Here is a 26995-nt window from a genome sequence, read left to right on the forward strand (position 1 = left end):
TGAGCCACCATGTGGTTGCTGGGAATTGAACTCAGGACCTTTGGAAGAGCAGGCAATGCTCTTAACCACTGAGCCATCTCTCCAGCCCCGAACCACAGGCTTTTAAGGCCCCTTGACAACAGCCCAGGTTCCTGGCCTGCAGCGCACAACGCCTGTCTGCGCTCTATGCGCTACCATACAGTTCCCAAGCTTCAGGCAAGGGGCTGGAGGTTGAAACACACAAACACACAGAGAGACAGAGACACGTACCTCTAGTCACTGGTAAGAGGCCCCCTATTCAAGCACCTTGGAGGCTTATATACCCAACAGTCAGGTGGGCCAGCAGGTGAAAACCTTATCCTCTGATCCTCAAGGCCAAGGCAACACGTGCTCGTGAAGCAGAGCTGGTAAACAACTTTGACACAGCTTTCAGTAACTCAAATCAGAAGGGAAGTAAAGATCTCTAGCAGGGAAGAGCAGCTGGAGGCTAGGACCCCAAATGGTCCCAACACTGGCTCCTGGGGCCACCACGTTCAGGCAAAGGTAAAGAAGAACGCTCAGGGGCTGGTCCTCAGACCATTCCCACGTCCTGCCTTCATCCACGCTCTCCACAAACACAAGCCACCCACCGGGGAACTCCTACAGCTTGTGGCTCCCTAGAGAAACACAAGCCATGTGACCCCGTAAATAGGACCCAAGGACCTGGTTCCCCATGGAAGACCAAGGCTGATGTACAAAGTTCCCAGGAAACACTGCTCAGAAGAGGGTGCTGGGGTTCGGGTCAAGAGCTCGTGCCGTTTCATTTTTCCTGACAAGACATCACCAGGGAGCTGAAAGCGGGGAATACAGGCTGCTAGGCAGGCATTTGACAAATTAACTGTCCCTCACCCAGTTCTAGAGCAAGACAGTCAAAGGAGCCCATGGCTACTTTTACTTCTAGAGCTAGGAATACAGGTAGCACACTCAAGTGGAACTGGTATCTGTCCCTGAACATGCAGTCATTCAAGGGATATTTCCTCAGCTGGGACTCAAGTCAGAGAACGCTGGGAAGAGGTCCTGGGAGTTTTCCTGCTCATTCAGAACCTCAAACACGAACTGCAAATATCATGTCATGTCACAACAGTTTCACTTGGTGAGCGGCCCCAGGGTCTCTGAGTCACACACTTCCCAGATGTCACTGGTCAAGATACAGCTCACAGACAGGAAGTATAGCTTCTGCCCCTACTGGGGTGCTTCAGACACTCCAGCAAAAGTGAACTCATCCACTCTCAGTTTTTAGCAAGCTACTGTGAAAGGGAAGGTCCGAAGGTCGGGCTCTAGGATCCCGACTCCAGCACGAGGAAGCCTTGGCCTTGGCGGTAATGATCCATCCCACACTCAGTAGCAACACTATATCTCTTCTGAAAGATGCAGGCTTCTCAGGGCCAGCCACTCAGGCCTGCAGCAGCCGTTAGCAAAGCCGCCCACAGATCTGACAAGGGCAGCTCTCCCCGCCTCATGGAGCCCCAGTTCCTGCCTGCTAGCTCTCAACGAATTGTGTAAGAACACAGGCGCTATTGTCTCCCACACTTGCCGTCAGCTTCTCGAAGAGCAGCCTCCTCACCACCCACAGGAAAACCACAAAGGGATTTTGACTTGGAATTGAGGGAGGGGGGCTTCAGACCAGATCAAGATCAAGGCTGTGAGTGTAGCCAGATCATGCCGTCCAGGCAGCTTGGTAAAAGGCTCATCCAAATACCCTGGAAATTTTTGGGCCTGGAATTTGCAAGGACTGAACAAAACTTTAAAGAGAGAGAGACGCACTGCCATAATTTAATGCCAGGTTCATGGCCACCACCCCAACTCCCAGAATCAAGGAATCTCCTGGGGTTCAAATAAAGCTAAACACTCCCGATAACAAAGCTTTTCCTCAAATCCTTTTTAATAACATGTAGCCCACCTGGGGTTCACCAGGTATAAAAACAGCCATTCCTGATTTTGTATAAATCAACCATGGAGACTCAGCATCAGAATATATCAAGTACAGACATCAAACGGGAAACCCCAGAGAGCAGACATGGTGCAGGAGGCAGTGACCGTGAGAGTCAAGCCCACTGCAAGGCAGCTCCCAAGACAGCAAGCTGCACGACGGTGGTTGATACGCACGGGGCAGTAGACGAGGCGGCACCAGGTTGGCTCCACAGAGGGTTTCAGTCCCACCTCCTGATGCCCAGAGGTTGCTGGGGACACTGGCCTGTAGTAGCCCCTGGTGGGCATTTCCACCCAGCGCCCTCTATACACACTGTCCTGTGGAACTTCTGAGTTCAGTAGCTCCCACACACGCCAGGGGACAGGAGGGGGGCCTCGGCCATCAGGTGCAGCACCCAGATCTAGTCCGCTTGGGCGTTTTGCAGCTGGCTATATCCACAATCTGGGACGGCTCCTCAGCCCTCTGCCGGGCGATCATCGGCACCACCAGGTCAAACAAGGTCTCGAAGAGGAGGTCCACATTGTGCCCAGTTTTGGCACTGGTTTCGAAGCACATCCGCTCGGCGGCTGGCATCTCCCCCTCGTCCAGCATCTTGTACTTCAGAATCTTCTTGTAAAGGGCCATGGCATCCTCTGGCTGCACCTGCCTGGGTACCCTGGAAGAGACACAGCTGCCCCCTGCCTTCCCAGAGGCCTCTCTTTCCTTCTTTCCACCCTCTGGCTCCATGGCCAGGTCCACTTTGTTTCCCACGATGGCAAACAAGCAGTCCTCGTTGGCCGTTTCCGTCAGGCCCAGGAACCTGTCCTCCAGTTCCAGCAGACTCTGCCGGTGGTTCACATCATACGTTAGGATGACAGCGGCCGCCCCCCGGCAGTACATAGAGCCCAGGCCATGGAACTGCTCCCGCCCTGGCAGGAAGCAAACAGAGAGAGACGATTATTCATCTCAGGATACACCCACCATGAACGACCCTGTGGCCAGGCTCCCCACCCTGAACCACCACCCCCCCAAGGATTGAGGATCCCAGGGCAGAGCACTGACACACTAATGGCCAGATAAATAAAGCTGCTCCAGGTGGCCAGTCAGGACTCCATGCCCTGCTAAAGCTGGCCCAGGTGACTGAGCAAGGCCCCGTGTCCAGTTAAGGCTGGGTTCTCCACTCCAGACACCCCAAAAGTCCTCACTCCATCTAACAACACAACACTGTCAGTATTCGGGACGAGGGACATACAGGTGCCTCCTGGTCAGAGGGTAGCTGCCTGTTCTCACTTTAAAACAAGATGATTTGAGGTCCTGAGTTCAAATCCCCACACACATGTAAAAAGCTACATACAGTCAGGCATGGTGGATGTTGTTTAACTCTCAGGAGCACTTGAGAGGCAGTGTAGGGTAGATCTCCGGGAGTTCTGGGATAGCACTGAGACCCTGCCTCAAAAAATAAAAACCAGACATGGCCACATGCATACCCATAAACCTAGCCCTGGGGTGAGGAGAAAGGAGAGACACCATGGTTTGTAGCCCCTAGCCTAGCTCCAGATTCAGTGACAGACACCCATCTCCAGGGACTAAGACGAACAGTGACAGAATAGGTCACTGAGTGTCCTATTCTGACCTCTGCGTGAGCATGGTCCACCACCTTTATAAAACACACACCATGCACGTGCACGTGTGCATACATGCACATACACACACACGCACGCATGCACAGGGAAAAAAGGAAAACTGTGCTTAAACATGAGGCTGCCAGGACTTGAGAGATGCTTCAGAGGCCAAGAGCACTGGTGCTCTTGCAGAGGACCTGGGTTCAATTCCCAGCATCCACACGAGGGTTCACAATTGTCTGTAACTCTGTTCCTGAGGATCTGATGCCCTCTTTTATCCCCTGCACAAGTGGCGCACAGGTATACATGTAGGCAGAAAACACCTTTACACATAAAAATAAAAAATTTAAAAACACAGTACTACCCACATGGGTCTTGGTTGTGTGTGTGTATCTATGTGTGTGTCTGTGTGTATCTGTGTGTGTGTTGTGGTGTGTCTGTGTGTCGTGTATCTGTGTGTGTTTCTGTGTGTGTCTATGTGTATATGTGTCTGTGTATGTGTCTGTGTGTGTATATGTGTGTGTCTATGTGTGTATATGTGTGTGTGTGTAATGCTGAGAATGTGATGTAAGCACCTGCCACTGAGCCACAGCCCCGTCGTGGGTCTCTGTGTATGTGTGTGTCTATATATGAGTCTGTGTGTGTCTATGTGTGTGTGTGTGTGCGTGTGTGTGTAATGCTGAGAGTGTGATGTAAGCACCTGTCACTATTGTGGGTCTCTGTGTCACACTCTGAGGTGTCACCAGCCACGTCTGATTCGTAGGGAACGCGATGGTTTGTTCTCGTGGGGTGTGGACCTCATCCATCCACAGCTCAGGAGTGTTCTCACATCTGCAGCGTGTCTGCTCTGACATGGGGACACGGACCTAGGAAGCAGCCGTGCGAGGGCAGGGAAAGCCACTGCACAGGGCGTTGCACTCCGTTGCCACAAAGACCAGCAGTGAGCTGCAGAAGTGCTCCTGGGGTGTCTTCAGACAGGATGGATGCCTTCCATCCCACAAGCAACTGCTGCAAATAACACCAGAACTGCAACTGCCTCGAAAGCCACGACGGCTGGTCTGCCTGCTGGTGGGTCCACCTGCCGGTGGGTCGCATTACTTGACGGTTTGTGCTGTCAACTTGACAGCGTCTAGGATCACCTAGGAGATGGACCTCTTGGCACGCCTGCATAAATGCAATATTAATCGCAATATTAATTGGGATGGGAAAACCCAGCTGCTATGGTGGTCACTCCCTGGCTGGGATCCTGTAGGATATAAATGGAGAGGGAGTTGCCTCCAACCATAAGCCCTGCTTCCATGACTCCCCACAAAGACAGACTGCACCTGGAACTGTGAGCTGAAATGACCCTGCACCCCTTAAGTGGCTCTTGTCGGAGTATCTTACCACACAGGAAAAGAAACGCAGAATTACATGCTGGCAGTGAACTACACACCAGGGAAAACACGGTCCAACTGTACTGTTTTTTGTTTGGTTTTGGTTTTTGTTTTAAGACAGGGTCTCACCTTTTTCTATCCCTGGTTTTGCCTATAATTGCTATGCAGACCAGGCTGCCTTTGAACTCATGGAGATCGGCTGCCTCTGCCTCCCAATGCTACGTCACCAAGGTTAATCATAATCTTTAAACATGGCAGTGTAGCTGGCAGCTTTGTCTGTGGCCAATGCATTTTAGCCTTTTGTCTGAGCAAGGGCTGGGCTTATCCATCCACTGAGATGTTGAAGGTTTCATGGAATAAGAAATGAGGGTGTCCTGGGCCTGCTTTCCACCACTACCATCTTCAGCCAGATGCCATCTTCAGTAATTCTGAAATGGCCGCATTCCGACCCCCAACCAAACAATGCTGTCCTTTGAATGTGTGGCTTTTGTCCCACTGCAGAGTCTGCAACACTGATAAGACAGACTTTTGCTTACCAAAGAGAAGTGTACCACCTAACACACACATGCATGCACACACACATAAATGTGTGTGCATACAAACACACATGTATATACAACACACCCAAAAACATACACACATGCACACAAATATATACACAAACATATGCAAACACACACACACATGCAAACGCACATACACACACACACATACCCCAGGCATCTCTCAGCACAACCTTCCAGGATCATGAGGTTTTCAACTGTGACAATAGTATCCGTTCAGCCACCAGATTTCACAAGAGATTGACCACAAGGACACAGAGTGGTGATATTCCACCAGCCCTGAAAGAATTTTTTTCGAGTCTCTGTGACATAGTTCACTCAGGACAAAGAAAGAACTGTATTAACACCCACGCCCCAAATGGCTTTCTGTCCCAGATAAACTGATTTGACACTCCGTGTGGTGGCACATGCCTGCGGTCCCAGCACTCAGAAAGCAGGAGCAGGAGGTTTCAAGTTACAGGTTAACCTGGGCTACTCAGCAAGACTCTGTCCGGGTGGAGGGGGGGGAAGATTTGCCTTTTGAAAAGTAAATGGTAATTACACAAAAATAAAGATCATAAACACTGAACGAAATAGGAGATGTCAAACAAGAAACCCCGAATGAAGCAGAGCAGAGAGCCAAATGGTGCTTGCCGTATTATGACCAGCCGGTAATGACGTCAGCCAATCAGGCGCAGAACTTACACCAGCTGAAGAACTTGCTAGCTAGTCTTCATGCTCAAATCTGTATGTAGCTCAGCTGGGCAGTGGTGCGCACTTTTAATCCCAGTACACGGGAGGCAGAAACAGGTGGATCTCTGTGAGTTTGAGGCCACCACCCTGGTCTACAAAGTGAGGTGCAGGACAGCCAGAGCTGTTACACAGAGAAACCCTGTGGGGGGGGGGGGGCAGAGAATCTGCAGCTCTTTGAGTTGCTAATGGGATTCACAGGCTGCACGGATGTGGGTGGGCACTGTCCATAATAAGACAATCCTAGCTGCCAGGCGGCGCGCACGTCTTTAATCCCAGCACTCGGGAGGCAGAGGCAGGCGGATCTCTGGGAGTTCGAGGCCAGCCTGGTCTACAAGAGCTAGTTCCGGGACGGGCACCGAAGCTACAGAGAAACCCTGTCTCGAAAAAAAACAAAAAAAAGACGGTCCTAGCAAAAGGTAGCAGGGACAAAGAGGGGAGGATCCCAGGCATTGAGACAACGCAGAGAAACGGATGTCAAGAGGACCTCCCTCCTGGACTGACTTTCCAAACTCACCTTGTCTTTAAATGTAACACTGTATGTATCCCAGAACTTGTACACAAGTCAGGCGGGCTTAAACGGGTCCTGAGACCCTCCCCCTGGTAACACGTGGGTATTTAATCCTCTCGCGCCCTCCCTCCTTCCACGTTGGATTCCTGGGTCCTTCACCAAGGTGTTTGACTTCCCTGAGAATTGAATTAACACCAAGGAACTACAGGCAGTGTGTTATGGCTCCTCTCAGAACCGTGGCACTGGCAGCCAGAATGTCTTCCTGGGGATCCCGAAATCCACACAGAAAGTCCCTGTGAGTCTGGAAGCCTCTTAGCACTGAGTCTAAGTTTCCCGTTGATGAAATCCGAGTAGTACCTGTCTATCAAGAGGTTGGTTGAGAAAATGAGAATGACCTCATCCTTGTAAACAGCTCAGCCCTGCACCTAGCACGTGGTCAATAAATCATGAGTCTCAGCCTCCCACTCAGCCCTCATGGGGAGCACGCTCGGTCCTGCTCTAGTCTCTCCGGCTACATCTGCAAACTCCCCCAGGCTTGCTGCCCACAGGGCAGCTGACCCACACCCTGCTGTCTCCCTGATTCTTGAGAATGACCTTCTCCCTAATCCTGGCACTTCCCTGACTGGCTGTTAGACCGCAGTTAAAAATGGCCCAGAGGCGAAAGTGGGGAAAACGGAAGCCAATGGCCGGCAGTAACCCGGCTCAGCTACTGGGGCTCTGAAAACAGCCCAGTCACTTTCGACTACATTCTCCAGTCTCCCCAAGCCAAACAGCCGTTGAGTCCAAATGTCTGTGGTTTTTATTTCCATATTCCGCATCACTGAATGGATTGGTATGTCTGGCAGGAATCATGTACAACCCTGCCCACACATTCTCACTGAGTGGGGGTAGGAGGGCAGTTCTTTTAAAACTACTGATACTCAGACCCTAGATCCACGTGTAGTGTGCAGCCAGGACTGAGGTCACCAGCCTGGGCCCCATTACCCAGAACCATAGAAAATAAACACTTTAAAAAAAAATAGCTGGCTGAAACGAAAAACTCAGATGAATGCTATAAGCTCCATGCAAGCCCAGAGAAAGGGAATTTGTACAAGCAAGCTCTGCCACATTGGGCAGGAGCTGCAAGAACACCCCTGTGATGGTGTAGGCAAAAAAGATATAGAAAAGATGCAAGGAAGCAGAGCTGGGGATAAGGACAAAGGTCGGAGCCGAGAGCCCAGTCTTGGAGACCTGCAAGACTCAATCCGGGCAAGCTGTGATAGGCTTCTCCAAATACGTTAATTTTTTTAAATGAATTTAAGATTTCCCCAGTGTTTCCAACCTTAACCCATGAATGCTACTGCAAAGATTATTTTATCTCTACTTCATAAAGCCAAGTGAGCGTTAGGCAACACTTACAGCCAGACATAAACTACCTTCGATACACCAGATCTACAACATTTGACCTGCATCTGTTGGAACAGCCTGCAGAAGGCACAGTTCTCCAGGGACATGTACAGAAAACACGCACAAGGGGACGGGGGCCACATGTCTCCCTAGATTTGTGAGGTGGGACCCTGGGGCCCTGCTGTATAAGGCTGCTGCCCGCAGCCTCCACTGCAGACAGTACATACAGAGTGTAGAGCAGCAAGCCAGGGGCTTTCAGTGCCACCAGCAGGCTTTATCTGAGACTTTCCGTGCACCAGGGCTTTCCTAAGGGAACAACGTCGATGGGCGTGGTGGTGTGCACCTTAAATCTCAGCACTCAGGAGGCAGAGCTGTGCAGATCTCTGTGCATTCAAGGCCAGTCTGGTCTATCTAGTGAGTTCAGGACACCGAGGACTATGTCTCCAAAAATAAACAGTATCATTGATGACATCCTGTGGAACAGGCCATGGCACAAGCCACCTCAGGCAGACCACAGGAGAGGGCTTTGGTCTGATAATGTCTGGCTGTTCCTCTGACAATGTCTCAGATGAGGCTAACACAATGGGACCGTCTGCAATTTAGTATTCTGACTCAGGAAGCCACTGGGAAGTTCCCAGAGCATCAGCCCAGGCAGAAATCCAGACATCATCTTTGCATCTCAACCTACAGTGCTTTCCCCGAGGGAGTGATGTTTTGGCTTCTTAGAACCTGTACTCTCAGGAATAAGGGTGCATTTAACTGCGGAGGTTCCCCCAAGAAGTATAGAGTGGTCTCAACAGCCAGTCTTTCTGATACATCATCTCTAGACCAGCTACCAAGCTCCATTCCCAACACACACACAGAGGCAAGCCTCAGAGAGCCGCAGTTTCAAGGGTGGCCAGAAGGGTCCACAACACCTCACCAGGACCTGCACAAACCTGGTCTGAGGCCCCCACAGTGACCACACACCCAGGAAGAGGCCTGATAGCAGAGCACTCTGCCCTGCGGTGGTGTGAATGAGAACAGCTCCCACAGGGTCATATATCTGAATGCTTAGTCACCAAGGAGTGGAATTGTTTGACAAGATTAGAAGGATTAGGAGTTGCGGCCTAGTTGGAGGAAGTGTGTCACTAAGGTGTGAGCTTTGCGGTTTCAAAAGCCCACACCAGGCCCAGCGTCTTTGTCTCTCTTTCCCTGTGGATCCGGAGGTAAAGCTCAGGAGTTACCGCCCCAGCAACATGCATGCCTGCCTGCGGCTGCCATGCTCCCCCACCCCCACCCATAACAATAATGGACTAAACCCCTGAAGCTGTAAGCAAGCCCCCAGTTGACTCGAGTTTTGTGTCTCTTTGCAGCAATACAACAGTGACTGAGACGGAACCCACTGCCCACTTCCCTATCATCAGCCCCTTCCTGACCCGTGGCCCAGACGGTGGTTTCTGCTGAAAATCCAATGGTGGAAATCCCCTGCAGCACACACAGACTTCCTTCGGCCTTCAAAGTATGAGGAGCCACAGAGCTGGCAACTGTCCAGCACTGGTTCTGCCTGCCAGAGTTCAACACAAGGGCCCACAATGGAAAGGTAGAACTCCTAGAATCAGCAGCCAGCCTCAAGTCTGGGATCATCCTTCATGACTGAAGGGTTTGGGATGATGGAGACCATAGCCAGGAGTCTTTTTTTTTAATATTTATTTACTTATTCATTATGAATACAATATTCTGTCTGTGTGTATGTCTGCAGGCCAGAAGAGGGCACCAGAACTCATTACAGATGGTTGTAAGCCACCATGTGGTTGCAGGGAATTGAACTCAGGACCTTTGGAAGAGCAGGCAATGCTCTTAACCGCTGAGCCATCTCTCCAGCCCCCCATAGCCAGGAGTCTTAAACCTGAGATTTTTTCTAGTTTTAAAGTGACTTCCTCCTTTCTTATCTCTTAAATATATGTCCCACGAGAAAGGGAATTTTCTACATGGTGAATCCAAGGCTTCTTTCCCACGCTCATCCCCAAGACCCACAAAGAGGACCTTCCTGGAAAATGAAGTTAGGGTTTGGAGAGTTTTCTGAGCTACCCAAGGGCGTGTCCACAGAGAAGATGTACAGAGAAGAAAGCCCTGGGACTCTGGAGAGACTCAGTCACTGGTCAAGAAGTCTATACACCAGCAGTTCTCAACCTGTGGGTCTTGACCCCTTTGGGGTCACATATCAGATATCCTGCATATCAGATGTTTACATTACAGTTCATAACAGTAGCAAAATTACAGTTATGAAGTAGGAATGAAAATAACTTTATGGTTGGGGGTCACCACTCCATGAGGAACTGTATTAAAGGGTCACGTGTTAGGAAGGTCGAGAACCACTGGTCCATTCCTTGCTCAGACCACTCACCAGCAAACCACCCAAACCAGCCCTCCAGGCCATCTGCACCAGAACCAGATCACCAGAATCCCAAATGGGGAGGCAGCCCAGGCTCCCTGACTCAGCCCAGCACTGGCTCAGCCCAGGGGGGCCTTCCCACTTATCTGGGGATATCTGTCCCAGGTGGCCAGATTCATTCTCGACATCTGACTCTGAGACCCAAAGCCCAGACATGGATGGCCATGGTGGTGGTAACACACACTCCCAAACACCTACATATTGGCCTCCTATCACCCCTCTGAACCCCCATTCCAAAGTCAATGGCAGCATCTCTGAATACAGAAGATGGTATTTAAGATGCTTTAATAATACAGGTACTTTTTTTTATGACAATGAAACATGTCTGCTCCTGGAAGCACCAATCTACTTCAGAGAAGATAATGGGTATCAAAGAAACTCCACATGGAGTTTACTTTCTTGTGGCAAAAGTTAAGTCACTGGGCAAGAAAATGCCCTTGCATCAACTGCTGCCTGTATGCTGTCCTAATTGGACAAGCAAGTCACAAAAGAGACTGACTGTCAAACATTGTCAAGACAAGGTGGGACAGTCCTTCAAATATCTTGCTTCATAGAAAAATCTGTTGACTATTCTAGACCTTTAGGCTGAGGATGGAAGCACCAACAGAGGGAACTTGGGTGGCTGTCCAGGCAGCCAGCTGTTTCTGCCATTTTTCACATATTTTTGGAGGTCACTCGCTTGCACTTCCTGCTTACTCAGTTAATATTATTTCCTTCTTGGGTCTTTGAAGTAGCTGAAGACTAGATAGCTATCATTATAATTGTTTTGTTTGCAAGACTCAGAAAAGAAATTCACTTAAGTGTAAAGTGTACAAAGTTGAGAGCTATCAAAAGATAGTTTTGGATGATAATGTAACTTAGAATAGAAAATGAATTAACTACAACCTTTGGAACTCACCAAAATGGATAGATAAAGGAGTATTTTCTCTGAATTTGTCAAATGCAAATGGACTAGACATTGTTGGTGTACTTACTGCTTATATATAGTGTATGTAGTTGTTGTACTTATTGTATATAGTTTTTCTTATATTAGTTATAACCTTCTTTCATTTTAGACAAAAAAAGGGGATATGTGGTGATATTTTGTTTGTGACTTAACAAATAAAGTTGCCTAAAGATCAGAGTGTGGAGCTAGCCAGTAGTTAGCCATAGAAGCCACATACCTTTACTCATAGCACTTGGGAGACAGAGGAAGACAGATCTCGGTGAATTCAAGACCACCCTGGGCTACACGAAATTGATCCAGTCTAAAAGAGCCAGGCGGTGGTGGCTCACATCTTTAATCTCAGTACTTGGGAGCCACATGCCTTTAATCCCAGCACTAGAGAGGTATAGACGAAAGGATATGGCTGGGTGGAGAAAGGAATATAAGGCAGGAGGAGACAGGCGCTCAGAGTATTCAGTCTGAGGACTTATAGAGACAGGATAACCCATTTGGTCTGAGGATTTTGTAGAGGTAAGAGCTAGTGACTGGTTGTTCTGCTTCTCTGATCTTTCAGCTTTTCCTCCCTAATATCTAACACCGGGTTTTTATTATTAAGACCAATTAGAATTCAAGCTACATCTACACACACTATAAAATTAATTAAAGGTAATGTTTATCTTAATATTGTATTTTATTTAACCAATATAGCTTTATCTTCACTTCAACATACAGTCCAAAGAAAGCAATTAAAGCAGTGTCCTTTGCTGGGCCACCAAGTCTAAACTGAGTGTATATTTTACACCATGCAACATCGCCACTGTTCAGTTAACACAGGCATGGCTATGTTTAAGCAACAAAGATATAGATTCTCTGAGGCAGAGACCACCTGCATCTGCCCACTGTCCATTTGGTACCCAGTTCCCAGACACAGGGATGCTCCTTCATCACAGGAAGGAGAGGCCACCTGCATCTGTTCACCCTCAGTGTGGTACCCAGTTCTCAGGACACAGGGATGCTCCATCATCACAGGAAGGAGACTGTGAAGGAGGAAAACAGCACCAACATCTTCAGCTTTACTGACCCTCACAGCCACCACTCAGGTACCAATCAAGCCTGTATCTTTTCCCTCTTCTTGATTACAAGCCAAGCCATAGATGCCAACAATCCCAATCACCTGGAATCTAACTGCCCTGCCTGCCCCAGTGTCTCACATCTCAGCCCTTCCACTCAACAACTGCTAAGGCTTCATGGGTAACCAGGAAGCCCTGGTGGGAAGCCAGAGGAGGTCAAATGGGTCTCTGATCATCTGACCACACTCTGTTCTCAGCCCCAGATGGGAAGTGGCACTCAGGACACTGTGCCTTCTCAGAAGCCTGACACAGACTTCTGACTTTCACTTCCATAGGTGAGCAGAAGGCCGGGAAACACCACTCACGTTCAAAAATAGGTTAAGTTTACTCCACAGTCGCTAAAGTGAGTTCAGCTGCACCCCAAGAAGACAGCCCAAATCCTCATGCTCACCCTGTGTCTGTGACCTTATCTGGAAACAGACGACTAGCTACGGTAGGGTCACGCTGGAGGGTGCCCAGTGTTCAGCAGGCTGTGAGCCACAGCCATGGGGGAAGAGGAGACACACAGAGGGCCAGACACACAGAGGGCCAGACAAACAGAGGTACAGCAAGGTCTGGAGAACAGGACTGTGGGATCCCCCAGATGAAGGAAACTTGGTTTCTGCCCTGGAGCCAAGCCAACCACTGGCACCTGAACTTCAGACATCCAACCCCCGGAATTTCGAGAGGGTAAGTTTCTATTGTGGTAAGCCACAGAGTGTGTGAGACTCGCCAAAGCAGCCCTGGGCAACTCAGGCGCAGACTGGAGGCCGCCACCCCTCAAATCAGAAACCATGAACCGATCAAGACTCACAGTTCCTTTTCCTTAGTGTCCCCACTATGCACAAGGGTCAGGAGGGCAAGAGGCATTCTCCTCCCACCCCAGCCAGCCAGCCCTCGTCCCACCTTCAAAATCAAGACAAGCCAATCATGAACCTCAATGGACAAGGAGAAGTCGTTAATGGGATCAGATGACACTGGACTTGCGTCACAAAACCCAAATACCACCCCTGAACCAGGTCAGCAAAGCCTCTCACTTCCTGAGCACGAGACTTACTCGAGGACAGAGATCCCCAGAGACACCAGCATCTGGCTTTGTCTCTCAACCTTAAACCCAATCCCAGGCCACCGGGTGCAGGAGTGACCTTCGCCCTCCCTTCCGACTGTGTGAGAAATGAAGGGCCAAGTCCGGCTCTTTATCACTCTTGACAAACACAGGAAGAAGAGGTTAACCCAGAAAAGCGGCCCCCACTAGAGGCCAATGACCTACCTGCCAAAGCAGGCCTCCTTGGCTGTGTGGCGGGGAGGGGCAGGTGCCCTGCCCTGCCCTAAAGCACAGAACTAGGACATAGAGCATGTGAGACAGTGCCAGGCCATAGTCATAGGAGCCACTGTCCACATGGGCAGCAGGGCAGGTGACAGCCAGGGTTCAGGTCCCTGCTCCTCATACCATGGACACTGTCAACCTCGGGTCCTACGTTGAAGAAAACAGAGGTCAGGAAATGGATGCTTGTGGTCTAGGAGTGGTTCTGTCACAAGCAAGAAGACCTGAGTTTGGATCCCATAGGATCTTCTTCTGTAAACCTGGCACAGAGAAGGGAAGAGTGGCAGAGCCCTGCAGCTCGCTGGACAGCCCACCTAGCCAAACTGGTGAGTTCTGGGTTTAGGGAGAGACCCTGCCTCCAAACTAAGGTAGGTAACAGCTGAGGAGGACATATCACACAAACCTTACACAACCACACAACACACACGCATATACACACATAAAAAATAATAAAAGCCTTTAACCTCAGCACTCGGGAGGGAGAAGCAGGTGGATCTCTGTGAGTTTGAGACCAACCCAGTCTACACAGTAAGTTCCAGGACAGGCTCCAAAGCTACAGAGAAACCCTGTCTAGAAAAACATAATAATAATAATAATAAAAGCACGTTGGTATATCATAGTCTAAAGAAATAATGGATGGGGGCTGGAGAGATGGCTCAGCAGTTGGAGCACTGGCTGCTCTTACAGAGGTTCTGAGTTCAATTCCCAGCAACCACATGATGGCTCACAACCATCTATAGTGGGATCTGATGCCTTCTCTGGCATAAAGTTGTACATGCAGACAAAACGTTCATATACATTAAATAAATGAATGAATCTTTTTTTTTTTTTTTGGTTTTTTTGAGACAGGGTTTCTCTGTGTTTTTGGAGCCTGTCCTGGAACTAGCTCTTGTAGACCAGGCTGGCCTCGAACTCACAGAGATCCGCCTGCCTCTGCCTCCCGAGTGCTGGGATTAAAGGCGTGCGCCACCACCGCCCGGCATGAATGAATCTTTTAAAAAAGGAAGGAAGGATGATTGGGCAAATCCAAAAAATCAGAGGAGCTTAAGGAATGAAGCACAGCTCCTCCCACAGACGCAGCCTCCTCCTGCAGGCAGGCGACCTCACAGAGGAACACAGGGACTTTCCCAGGGACAAGACACACTGGAGGTGAGCAGAGAATTCGATTCGCAGGACTGCATTTTCCACTCGCAGAAACAGCTAAGCTGAAGCAGTCAGAAGAGCCTGACCACAGTCACCCAAAGCCAGCACGTGAAGAGGTAAGCCACAGCTGCTTCTAACCGCTGTGATCACCGAAGGCAGGGTGACAGGGAACTCTGGGCGGCAGCGTCGGAGTCACAGTTAAACACGCCGCAGGATTTTCACCCAGCTCAGCAGTGTCATCTGGATGGTTTGTTTGGTCACTTAAAGGATAAACAGAAAGAAAGCACATGGCCCACAATGATGACAAACCGCAGAGAAGTTGTGGTCATGGCTGAGGCTTGACAATGGGGTGCTGGGGAAACACTAAGGTGGACGGATAGTAGCCAGAGCTGAAATCACAAATCTTATGAAACAAGAATTTACTGAGAGTAACTCAATCACACCAAATAATGTGGAAAAAAAGAGACGTTCTTCAAAATACACTTATATAACAGACTTAGCTGTGAAGACAAAAGCACCCACAGAAAGAACACCCATAAAGCCGCTCTCCGATCTCCCTTTCCTTCAATTAGACACTGTGTGGCCTGCTGGCGACAGATTCTCCAAGGAGATTAACAAATAAAAACCCAATCGCTTGCAAAGTCTGCTTATTAAAACAGGAAGCTAAAGACGGCTTCAAATGAGCTTTAACTTGCTTCAAAGTCAAGACCGGACCACAAGAACCACATTAAGAGTCGAAAGGGGCTTTCTTGAAATGCATTATTCAGAAAAGGCTCTGGTGGGCACATCACTCTGCAGACGTCCCAGAACACAAAGGTCTTTGCTGAGTGAAGAGTTCCTTCCTTCTGCAGCTTACAGAGCCCTCTGAGAAACACGTGGCAGGGAACAAGCAGCCTTCTGGGCTCTTTCTTGGGAAACAGGACCTGACAGAGGCTCAGGCCTTCGTGGTCTGTCACTTAAGCAGCAGGAAGGGTGTGTTCTGGAAAGACTTGTGGCTTGCTCAGCTTGCTTCTTTGATACAGCTCAGGACCACCTGCCTAGGCAGCTCTACCACCAGCGGTCTGGTCCCTTCCACATCAACTGCCAATCTGATGGCATTTTCTCAGTCAAGAACCCCTCTTCCCAGATGATTCCAGCTTGTGTCAAGTTCTCTGCCAGCACACTCTGGCTGACAGAGAGAACTCAGAAGACCCAGCATGTGCGCCCACTAACAAGCAAAAACTCAGCACTCCCCCGTGGATTAGACCAAGAGTGAGCCTAAGGTTGAATCCTCCACTTTCCCTTCCTGTATTATCTCTGTCCCTAACGAAGGGCTTTGCCCTGTATTGAACAGTACAGAAAACATTCCATTATATTATTTTATATTTACCTAAAATTATATATAATACATGTAAATATATAATATATATACATAAGATATATGGATATACAAAAGGAAGCTAATCCACTTTATCTGACAATGCTCTCCACAAGAATCATAGGCTAAATCAAGTGATGGTGGCACACCCTTTAATCCCAGCACCCAAGAGGCAGAGGCAAGCAGATCTCTGTGAGTTTGAGGCCTGATCTACTCAATAAGACCCTGTCTCACAAAAAAAAGAAAGAAAAGAAAAGACAAAGACAGGGAGGAAGGAAAGATGGGAGGGTGGGAGAGAGAGAAAGAGAGAGAGAAGAAGAAAGAAAGAAAGAAAGAAAGAAAGAAAGAAAGAAAGAAAGAAAGAGGGAGGGAGGGAAGGAGGGAGGAAGGAAAGGAGAGAGGAAGGGAGGGAAGATGGACACAGGCTGACTACACAGCAGGATATCAGGTCAAGTCTTAAGTGACCTTGAGGAATATTGTTAACTTGTCCATGAGGGTCAACAAACGTTCCAGCCTCTGAATGTAAGAGATACTCTCATAAAAATGGCATCACTACAGGTAACCCGAGTTAATCTGATTTAAAATTAATTAAGTTTGGAATGTGTTTTGCAATCTCTGTAGAAAATGTGGCTGGCTAAATCAGCAATAGGTCACCAGTTCTGATAGACATGAACATGTCCTCAGTCTGGAACTATGGCCGGTGCAGACGGCACACGAATGCAGCCATGGTCTCCCTGCTTGGCACAGTGTTGCAAATGCGAGGGACTTCCCCAGGAGGGCACCCCCTTGTGCTTTTTAGCCTGCTGTGATCTCACTTTCCTGTTTGTTTATTTGTGTGCTGTGCTGTGCAGTTGGTGCACCCTTGCACGTGTGGCCATCAGAGAGCAATCTCAGACATCTTCCTCCGGTCATCTCTGCCTTAGTCCTTTGAAACAGGGTCTCTCACCGAACCTGAAGTTTGCTGGTTTTCAGCCAAGCTGGCAACGCACAGGTCCATCTTCCTGTCTTCACCTCCACCTCCACTTTACCCCCAGCACTGGGGTGACAGGCGAGCACACAGACATGCCAGGCTTTTTATGTGGGTACCAGGGATCCAAACTCAGCTCCTCATACTTGTAAACCAAGGGTCCTGACCCACAGAGCCATCTCTGCAGCTCCTGCTGGTTTTTGCTAGAGGAGCACAGAAAAGGTAAAAAAGCAAGTCCCCAGAACTGTATGGAGTAGCTCTCCCTTATGTCTTCACCTCATTCCTAGTCCCACGTCTGTGGATTTTGGGGGGATGGAATAAGAAATGTCCAGCTTCCTATTCCGGCACAGGGACATGGGGTTTGCCCTTTCCCCATTATGTCCTGGCCCTTTGTTAAAAATCAACTGACCCCCCAATGCGTGAGTTTATTCTGGGCTCCTGTCACGTGCCGTCAATCAAGGCACCTGTTGTTAGGCTTGTTTGTCCCGATATATGGTATATTTTCAGGTGAAGAAGTGTGAAGCCCCCAGGACTCTTCTCCTTGGTCTGACTGCTTTGGTTATTCTGGATCTCCAGAGTTCCCCAGAAACTGGGTAGTGATAGAGGAACTATCACTATTAACTTTTGTTCTACTTTTGTGAAAAAAAAAAAAAAAAAAAACCAGCCAGGCAGTGGTGGCACACGCCTTTAATCCCAGCACTCGGGAGGCAGAGGCAGGTGGATCTCTGTGAGTTTGAAGCCAGCCTGGTCTAAAAGAGCTAGTTCCAGAACAAGAACCAAAAAGCTACGGAGAAACCCTGTCTTGAAAATAAAAAAAAAAATAAAAAAAAAACCAGCATCAGAATTGAATCTGTAGATCATTTTTGGCATAGACATTTAACAATAGTTTCACATTGCATGGACATGTGAGCTCCTTCCGAGTATTTCTTTCTTCAGGTCCTGTCATAAATACTCTAGTTTCATGTCACAGCTTGTCTTAAGGTTTTTATTGCTGTGAGGAGACACCATGACCACGGCAACTCTCATAAAGAAAACATTTAATTGGGGTGGCTCGTTTACAGTTTCAGAGGTTCAATCCATTATCATCATGGTGGGGAACGGGATAGCATGCAGGCAGACATGGCGCTGGACAAGCTGCTGAGAATACTACAGTTTGCAGGCAACAGGAAGTCGACAGAAACACTGGACGGAATCCTGAGCATAGGAAACCACAAAACCTGCCCCCACAGTGACACCCTTCCTCCAGCAAGGCCATACTCACTCCAACAAGGCCACACCTCCCAACAGTGCCACTCTCTATGAGATTATGGGGGCCAATTACATTCAAACTACTACACAGCTCTTTCACTGCCTTAACTCTATTTCCAATATCTGATTTATTTTCAATGCTATTCTAAAACGACTGCTCATCAACTTATTTTTCAGATAGTTCATTGTTGGCATATAGAAATACCACCCATTTTTCTAAGTGGGCTTGTGTCAGGGCCAAAAGAAACAGGGAAAAAGGGCTAACCACTGTGCCTATTAGGACACCAAAGCAGATGCTGGCCTCCAAGCACTCAGAACCTGTGGCTCCTCTCAGTTCTCCCCCCCCCCCCCCCCGCCAGCCTAAACCTCTCCAGCCTGTGGACTTGGCTTCCCTTCCCCCAGTTTATCACTCCTATGTAATCCTGCCATTTTGGCCATGTGCTTTCTATGCTCTTGGTTCTTGTGTTCTCTCTCTCTCTCTCTCTCTCTCTCTCTCTCTCTCTCTCTCTCTCTCTGTCCTCCTTTCTGTCTGTCTGTCTGACCCCACTCCTCTCATGCCCATAGTTCACTCTGCTGTCTGCATCAGCCTGCTACTTCCTGCTACTTTGTCTCCCTGCTCTGGACTCTTCCAGATGCCTCTAGCTGTACTCTCCCTCGTACCTACAATAAAAACCTCCAGGTCAGGCCCTCATTTCATTCCTGGAACTTTACTGTGTGTGTGTGTTTGTCATCTCTAACAGGTTTTTGTAGCCATTACATTTTTCTCTGTACGCAAAAGCCTGTTGTCTGCAGACTCAATGCCATTTCATTGCTTCCTTTACAGTGTAAAGGTTTTTTTTTAAATTCCCTTGCCTTGTGGCTCTGACCAGCAGTCCTAGCAGAGTCTTGAATAGAGCCCTTCTTAGCGAAAAGCTTCCAGCTCTTATAGTCTTTTATAGTTGCAGTATGTTCCCGCTGGGCAATGAGGCAAGGCTGTGCTGTGCGGTCCCCAAGCTCTTCAGTCAGTCCATGTGCAGCCGTGAGTGACAGGCAGCTCCCGCCTGGATGCACCCAGTGAAACAGTCATTCCAGGAGAGCTTTGAGCTGGCGGCCTCCCAGGCAGTTGCAAAGCTGCTCCTTCAGCTGCTGTTTTATTGAAGCACACCATGACCCGCCCTAGGCATTGTGACACTCCTGACTGCTCTCTGGTCTTCGGGACAGGCATGGGAGTGTGTGTTGTGACATAGATAGGACATCATGCCTCACTCCTGGCGAGCCCGACCGAGCCAGCCGTTCACAAGCAGTACATCCTGAACTCTGACACAGGACTAAGTGTGTGTCTGTCTTCAGGACTCCATGCACCAGGAGCGAGCTACAGGACCGGTCTCCGTGTAGGACACAGTCTTCAGGCAGAATGGGGACATGCATACAAAGGAGGCACCCTGCCCCATGCCATGCCTAGCATTGGACTGCAGCCTTCAGACACTCAAAAATGCTCCTCAGCTGGGAAGAATACATGAGAGAGAAGAGCACTCAATATGTATTTGAACATATTCCTGTTGAATCTGGAGCATAGCCCCATCCCCTGGCATCCATCCCAGCCCCCTGGACTGGGAGTATATTGGTCTGGACTCCAAATCCCAGCATGCCAGGTCCAGGGAGGGGTCAGGACCACTCCCACAGGGTATTTAAGTGGGCTCCCAGAGGAGAAACACTTGGTTCCGGGTTTGCATGGGCTCCCTGCTTTCCTGTCTCCCCGCCATACTCTCGGCCACCCAAGACCACTGCACTTAATAAAACGATGGGCATTTTGATTTGGTTTGATCTGACCTAATTGGATTTCTTTGTGCCGGAGGGGCTGTCCTTCTTAGGATTTTTTTTCTTAACAATTCCTCCAGTTAGCTGTGTGATAGGCAGCCTTAAGGTGGGATGATTTTAACTTTGGCACTTCAGTGTACTCTTGCAGTTCACGGATATTGCATGCTCAGTGCACACTACGCAGTGATGTGCACTAGCATACAGGAGTCATGAACACAAACATTGAGAACTCTTCCCTCCACTTTCTCCTGAGTATGACGTCACCCTGGGAAGGGCACAGCAGGGGTTCAGTTAAACCCTGGAGCAGTTCACCAGGCTCTGATTCCAGCTCAGCCACTTCCTCACTGTGTAAACTCCCTGTGGAGAGAGTCTTGCTGCTGCTTGCCAGGGTCCTTGAAAGGCAAATAACCAGGCTGATAGGGCACCATGAGGCCTCCCCTGAGGTTGGTATGATGTGTATCAGCCTTGCAAGACTGTAGCGGGGAGCGTAAATGATCCTACAAGCAGACCGCAGCTCAAGTGCACCCCCCATCATCACTGAAGTCCATCCAACTCATTCGTTCAAGGCCGCTCACTCCCCATCTAGGCAAGCTCCCTCTGGAGTCACCAGTGGAAGCTATTGAGGAAGTGGATCTTCATGCCTACAGACACGGCTGAGACTAAAGCTTAAAGCTAAATGAGGAAGGAGATAGAGAGACAACTAGAGGATAAAAGCACTGGCTGCTCTTCCAGAGGTCCTGAGTTCAATCCCCACCACCTATGTGGTGGCTCACAAATGGTCTGTAACTCCAGTCCCAGAGGATCGACACCTTCTTCTGACCTCTGTGGGCACTGCATACATACAGTACTCAGAGACACGCAGACAAAATATCCATGCACATAAAATATTTTTTTCCTTTTTTTTTTTTTTTTTGTTCTTGTTGTTTTTGTTTTTCGAGACAGGGTTTCTCTGTAGCTTTGGAGCCTGTCCCGGAACTCGCTCTGTAGACCAGACTGGCCTCAAACTCACAGAGATCCACCTGCCTCTGCCTCCCAAGTGCTGGGATTAAAAGCATGCACCACCACCACCTGGCCAAGATAAAATAATTTTATCTAAAAAAAGAAAACTGAGCCACAACATAAAAAATGGCGCCTTGGCTAGGCAAGTTGGGTGAGAATGTTAATGCTCTGTGACACAATGTGTCTTCTAGACAACCCAGTAGAGTTATAATTAAGGAACGCCATGCCCGGGTTCTCTGAGCAATACATAAACACACCCCGAGGAACTGTGTTTCGTGTTTGCTAATTTAACTCCACTTAGGCCAGTAGCTTTTCAAAAAAATGCCCCACTTGGAAAGTTTCCAAGCTCAGGAGCTTCAATAAAATTCTAATAATCTGGGGCTGGCAAGATGACTCAGCCGGTGTGCAAAGCTGATGATCTCCGTTCCATCCCCAGAGGCCACAGCAGATGCAGAGAAACAACTCTATAAAATTGTCCTCTCACCTGCATATGCACGCTGTGACATGCATGTGCCTGCCTGTACACACGTACATGAGCAACGAGCGTGTTAATGTCTTTTTAAAATTCTAGTAGTCTGTGAGCATCCCACAAAATGAGTGTGGTAAATACACCTCTAATTTTTCAAAACTAAAGGAAAAGGCAAACACACCAAACTCCTCCTTTTCTGAAATCCGTGGATTCCATTCCTGTACACATTTACTGGAAGAGAGAGAAAAGCTGTTAGCAAAGACTAGTGGCTAAGTCCTCTGAGTCCGTGAGTCAGGACGCCCTGCCCAGCAGTTACGGGACTTTTAAATTACAAAAGCTTCAGGCGCTGAGGAAATCACATCGTCTTTCGAAAGAGTCTTTACCCAGGCACAAAAAGTGCCCACACCCCCTGCCAGCAGGGAGATTCCAAAGTAGCTCTGACAGCATTTGCCAGAAGTTACACTGTACCAAAAGGGAAAATACATCCAGAAGGCTGCCCCAGAGTGGCGGACCTCTTTCCCTGTCTGCAGTCCACCTAAAAAGTTTTACAAAGACAGAAGTAGAGAGTGAAGCAAAGACGCCTATTCAGCCAACCTCAAAACAAGGAGAGATCAAGGAGGACAGGACCCTCAGCTGCAGGGTTCCAGGGAGAGAGAGACTCCACCAGCCACAGCTGTTTCCAGAAAAGAAGACAAAGGAGCCAGAAGCCATGGAAGACTCCCGGAGCTGAAGCAGCAGAAATGGGATTCCTGTGATAAGGACACAGCCCTGCTGTCATTTGAACTGTAGCCAGATGAGGACCTCCGACTTCCGGACCAGGTGGAAATAATGCACATTGTTTTCAGTTTCTACTTGCTAGAGCAGCAAACCAAATGAACGCTAAACCTAGGGATTGCCAGTGATGCGGGTGGGCTACCGTGTGACATGTGTCCGCTGTGGCATGTGTGAAGTGGCTCAGCAGTGCCACTGGTAGAGGACAGGAGCAGGTGGGCTGTGAGGGAGAACTGGCCTAGGCTGCCTAGAATGGCTGTGGAAACAGGCTGTGGCAAGTTCACTGGTGGGGAGGCAGAGGAAAGAGGGCTCCCCCTCCCCTGCATCACCTTAGGAAATCCGGAGTTGTGTTATTAGGGATCAGTGGAAAGACAAGGCCTTGGTTCTGCTGGTGAACCTCTCTTGGAAAGGAGTGAGTTAGAGGAACCTAGAGGGAAGGGACACGGTCTCAGGAAACTGATCTGTGTCTGTGACTCTGTGTGTGTGTGGTGGGGGGAGTGGCAAAGAAAGCATTCAGGTGATGCAACTGAGGACTTTCCAAGCAAATGCGGAAGGTGGCCTGGCTCTCCCTGCCACCTGTATTAATGCGGAGCAAAGAAAGACCGAGGGTGGCACTGTCATCGGAAAGGGAAAGTGACAGGTGAGGTCCAGACCACAGGGAGTATTCAACACCCTGTCAGGAAAGTCTGCTGCACCTTGGGTGTGTAGGACAACCTTCTGTTAGTATATCAAAGGACTAAAAGGCCAGAGCGTCCAGCAGCAACAGAGAGAGGGCCCTCTGAAGAGAGCAGGCTGTGGATAGCAGGCTCTCACTCCCCACCTATCTGCATCCCCTTGATCCACGCCACAAGCAAAAGCTCTATCCCAAGAACCCAGCAGCAACAGCAGCAGCAGCAGCAGCAGCAGCAGCACCAACCACCAGGACGAGGGAGAAGATACAGGGGCTGAGCACGGATGGAGGAGCAGGACCCAGTTCTGAGCTGGAGCTCTAAGTTGCTTCCCCAAACTCATCTCCAGGAGCCAGGAGGGGGGTGAGGAGGCGGACTTTGAGGCTACAGCCAGAAAGGGCTAGGACAAACACGTGACCAGTGTCCAGCCTGCAGGGGTCTGTACTGGCCCCTCGGCTACTTTCTCATACTACTGTACTGCTTTCCAAGCAGATCTGAGATTGGTAGGAAACTCAGGCCTTGCTTTCCCCCTCTTCTGGAATCTGAAGCTCCAAGACCAGCCCATTACTGTGGAATAATCCTTCTGTACACTGTGTAAATTATGCCATAATTGGTTTAATAAAAAAGCTGACTGGCCAATAGCTGGACAGGATAAAGTTGGACGGGAAAACCAGGCTAAGGACACTGGGAAGGAGAAGATCAGAGTCAGAGGAGTCGCCAGCAGGACACGGAGATGAAACAGGATGTAGATTAATAGAAATGGGTTAATTTAAGTTGTAAGAGCTAGTTAGTAATAAGCCTGAGCTATCAGCTGAGCATTTATAATTCATACCAAGTCTCTGCATCGATTATTTGAGAACTGGCGGGCAGGAAAGAAAAGTCAGCTTACAGTCCACGAGATGCACACCTGGATAACCCCGAGATGACAGTTGTCTAGTCTGTTCAGTCCACTGCCATGCATAGGTCTGAGCTAGAAACAGAACTTAGCACATGGAAGATGTTTGGCATCTGTTTGCTAATGGCAGGTAACACCACCACACCACTGGCAGCTCTGATCATCCCATCCTGGCCTGACCATCCCACAAAGGGTGATGGTCCCTCTCTCTACCACAAAGGGTGAGAACCCCCTCTGTACCAGACCATCTGGGAAAGGTATATGAGTAACCAGAGAACAATGGGGGATGCCTGGACCCCTACAGACAAGGTCTGCACCCTACATGCCTGCCCCTGGGCTACCTCTGAAACTCTACACTAAGAGAATAAGATGCCTAATGAGCCGGCACGTTCCTCCCATCCCCAGCCACACCCAGCAAGCTCCAGGTGCCAAACACGTGAACAGTCAAGAGTCAAAACACAAATCCTGGCCAGCTGCTGTGTTTCTGACTACAGCTGGTCACAAAGCCCTCACAGGTGTGTGCTGCCACCCACCTACGGAGCTGGAGAGCTAGCAAGTAAGTTTCGGTCAGTCTTCATTATGGAAATTACTCTAAAAGTCAACTGGGAAAGAGGCAGGGACTTTACGCTAGTTACTGCACACAGAATCCTGGACAGTAACTACTCCCTCGTCTCTGCTCCCACCAAGTGACTAGCAGCCCAGAAGTCACCACAAAAGTAGGCACTAAATTAGTCACATGGGCCACTGTTGACCCTGTACCTCAGTCCCCCAAGCAGTCCCCCAAGTATGTGTGCACAGACATCAGGAATGTGGAGAAGGGGCCTGACCACCCCGCCTTGCTCCCTCGTCATCTGGCTTCACACTGGGTGTTCCAGGAACACAAAAGCAGTCAGGGAGGCTGGGAAACTAGTTGGGTTGCTACCAACCCCACAAGAGGAACCAGCAAAGTCTCAGGATATCATCACATCAGCAGTGTTACAAAATCCTCTGGTGACCAAGATCAGGATGCATTCCGCCCAGCAAAGTGAAACTGCTCCTTCATGCCCTTCGGGGACGTGTGCTGTGGCCACATGTCTGTGTCTAATCCAGAAACATCAAGAGATGTTGGGGGGAAAAAAACGACCAATTCCGTGTTCTCCCCTATACACCAAGGGCAGCAGTTAAACCCAGCAAAGAAGCAGCCCTCTGTCCAAGACTAGGAAAGGAGTCCACGGACTGACTGGGCTTGATTCTCCAAGATTGCATCCATGGGCGCTGAGTGCCAGGCAAGCGGGCAGCCTGAGAAAAATCATATGCTTCACCTACAACCTGGAGTGAAGTCAGAGGAAAGACGTGGAAACTAGGAACCAGTGCATTCCCCAAGAGGGCTAAGGAAGGAACAGGGAAAGGGGGGAGGGATGCGAACAACAGAGAAGGCGCCAGAGAGCGCCACTAACTCGGTTTTCATCAGAGAGTGCATTACTAGCCGACAGATTGATATGCCCAAAGCAAGAAGTCAGGGATTAGGAGCAAGACTTTTGAGTACATCAGAACTTGGAGTTTCAGACATCGGAAACCTCATTCCACGAAACTATACCATTTCCGGGTTTGTTTGTTTGTTCACTTAAAATATCTTATTTCTTTATCATGGAAAAGGAAGAAAAAACGGAACAAACCAGTGCTAACCTATAGTCCAAAAAGAAGATGGACCTACTGGAAAAATCACAAACAGTACACGCACTAAAAATAATTAACTACCTATCTTTAAAAGGCCAGTACAGGAACCTATTCCACGCACATGACTTGCGCACCAGCCAAGACCCAGCAGTGGGTAAATAACCCTGAGTCGCAGAGGCGATTCCAGCTCGGGTTTCCAGTTGACTTACATTCAGGGGTGGCGATCCAACACTCTCTGCCTCAGTTTTCTCGTTTATTAGGGGGCCAATAATAGCAGCTCTGCTCGACACCTCGAACTGCTTGGCACACCAAAGGAGGGTACCCTGAGGGGGACACTAAAGCACCTAAGATGAGGACCAGAGATCTCTTCCATGATAACCTGGATCTTCGCGAAGACGCACAGAGTGGGCTGAACTGGAGATTTTCCCAGTCAGCAAAGCAGGACAAGCGGGGACAGAGAAGCAGTGAACGCCACAGTCGGAGCTGGAGACCCAGCGCCTGGAGAGGACAACTCCTCGCCCCGCGGAGCCGGAAGACAGCCTGTACCGGCGGGGCCGCCCTCACCTGCGGTGTCCCATAAGGAGATGTTGAAGGAGCGCCACTGCTTCAGGTAGAAGGCGCCGCCCACGGTGCTGACCGTGTCCGGGAAGCGGCGCTCCATGTAGCGCTGAAGCAACGACGTCTTGCCCACATTCATGTCCCCCAGCAGCACGATCTTCCCATCCGGCTTCCGCATCGTCGCGGAGGAGGTGGTTCCTGCGCCCCTTGGTCACCCGCCCAGGGCGCCAGGGGTAGCGAACCCCGAGTTCCCAGGGACCCCGGACTCTAGTGGCCCAGACCTGAGGTCGGGACGCGCTGAAGTGCCGAAGAGGAAGCCCGCTAAGGCTCTCCGGGCTAGAGTGAACTCAACCCCGAGTCCCACGTGGGGTTCCGGGCCACCACGCCCACACCCACGCCCCCAGGGCCGCCCCGGCCCCGCCTTCTTTTTCCAAGCCCCCTCCCCAGTGCCCCAACACCTCTACCACGCCCCTATTCTTTCCCATCCCTTCCCAACTAAGTTCTTGCTCCTCAGCTAAACCTCAGCCCCACTTCCACCCATTCTTCCCCTTTCCTCCTCAC

At 49.6% G+C, this 26995-nt stretch overlaps 1 protein-coding gene across 1 annotated transcript; it reads right to left on the reverse strand.

Annotated features, from left to right (window-relative positions):
• Positions 1-1882: 1882 nt before the first annotated feature.
• On the reverse strand, positions 1883-26820 carry Rab20 (RAB20, member RAS oncogene family). Its single transcript, XM_075986140.1, has 2 exons — positions 26441-26820; positions 1883-2856 (listed from the first exon to the last, which is right to left on the reverse strand). The coding sequence occupies exons 1-2, from the start codon at positions 26610-26612 to the stop codon at positions 2330-2332; spliced, it is 699 nt and encodes a 232-aa protein (XP_075842255.1). The 5' UTR covers positions 26613-26820; the 3' UTR covers positions 1883-2329.
• Positions 26821-26995: the final 175 nt, after the last annotated feature.

This window comes from Microtus pennsylvanicus, chromosome 9 (assembly GCF_037038515.1).
Source record: "Microtus pennsylvanicus isolate mMicPen1 chromosome 9, mMicPen1.hap1, whole genome shotgun sequence".
NCBI lineage: Eukaryota > Metazoa > Chordata > Mammalia > Rodentia > Cricetidae > Microtus > Microtus pennsylvanicus.

Coding starts and splice junctions, on each gene's coding strand:
- Rab20 (XM_075986140.1), bottom strand. CDS start 26,612: ATGCGGAAGCCGGATGGGAAGATCGTGCTGCTGGGGGACATGAATGTG. Junction 2,857..26,440: donor CTCCTTATGGGACACCGCAG/GTGAGGGCGGCC, acceptor GCTTCCTGCCAG/GGCGGGAGCAGTTCCATGGC.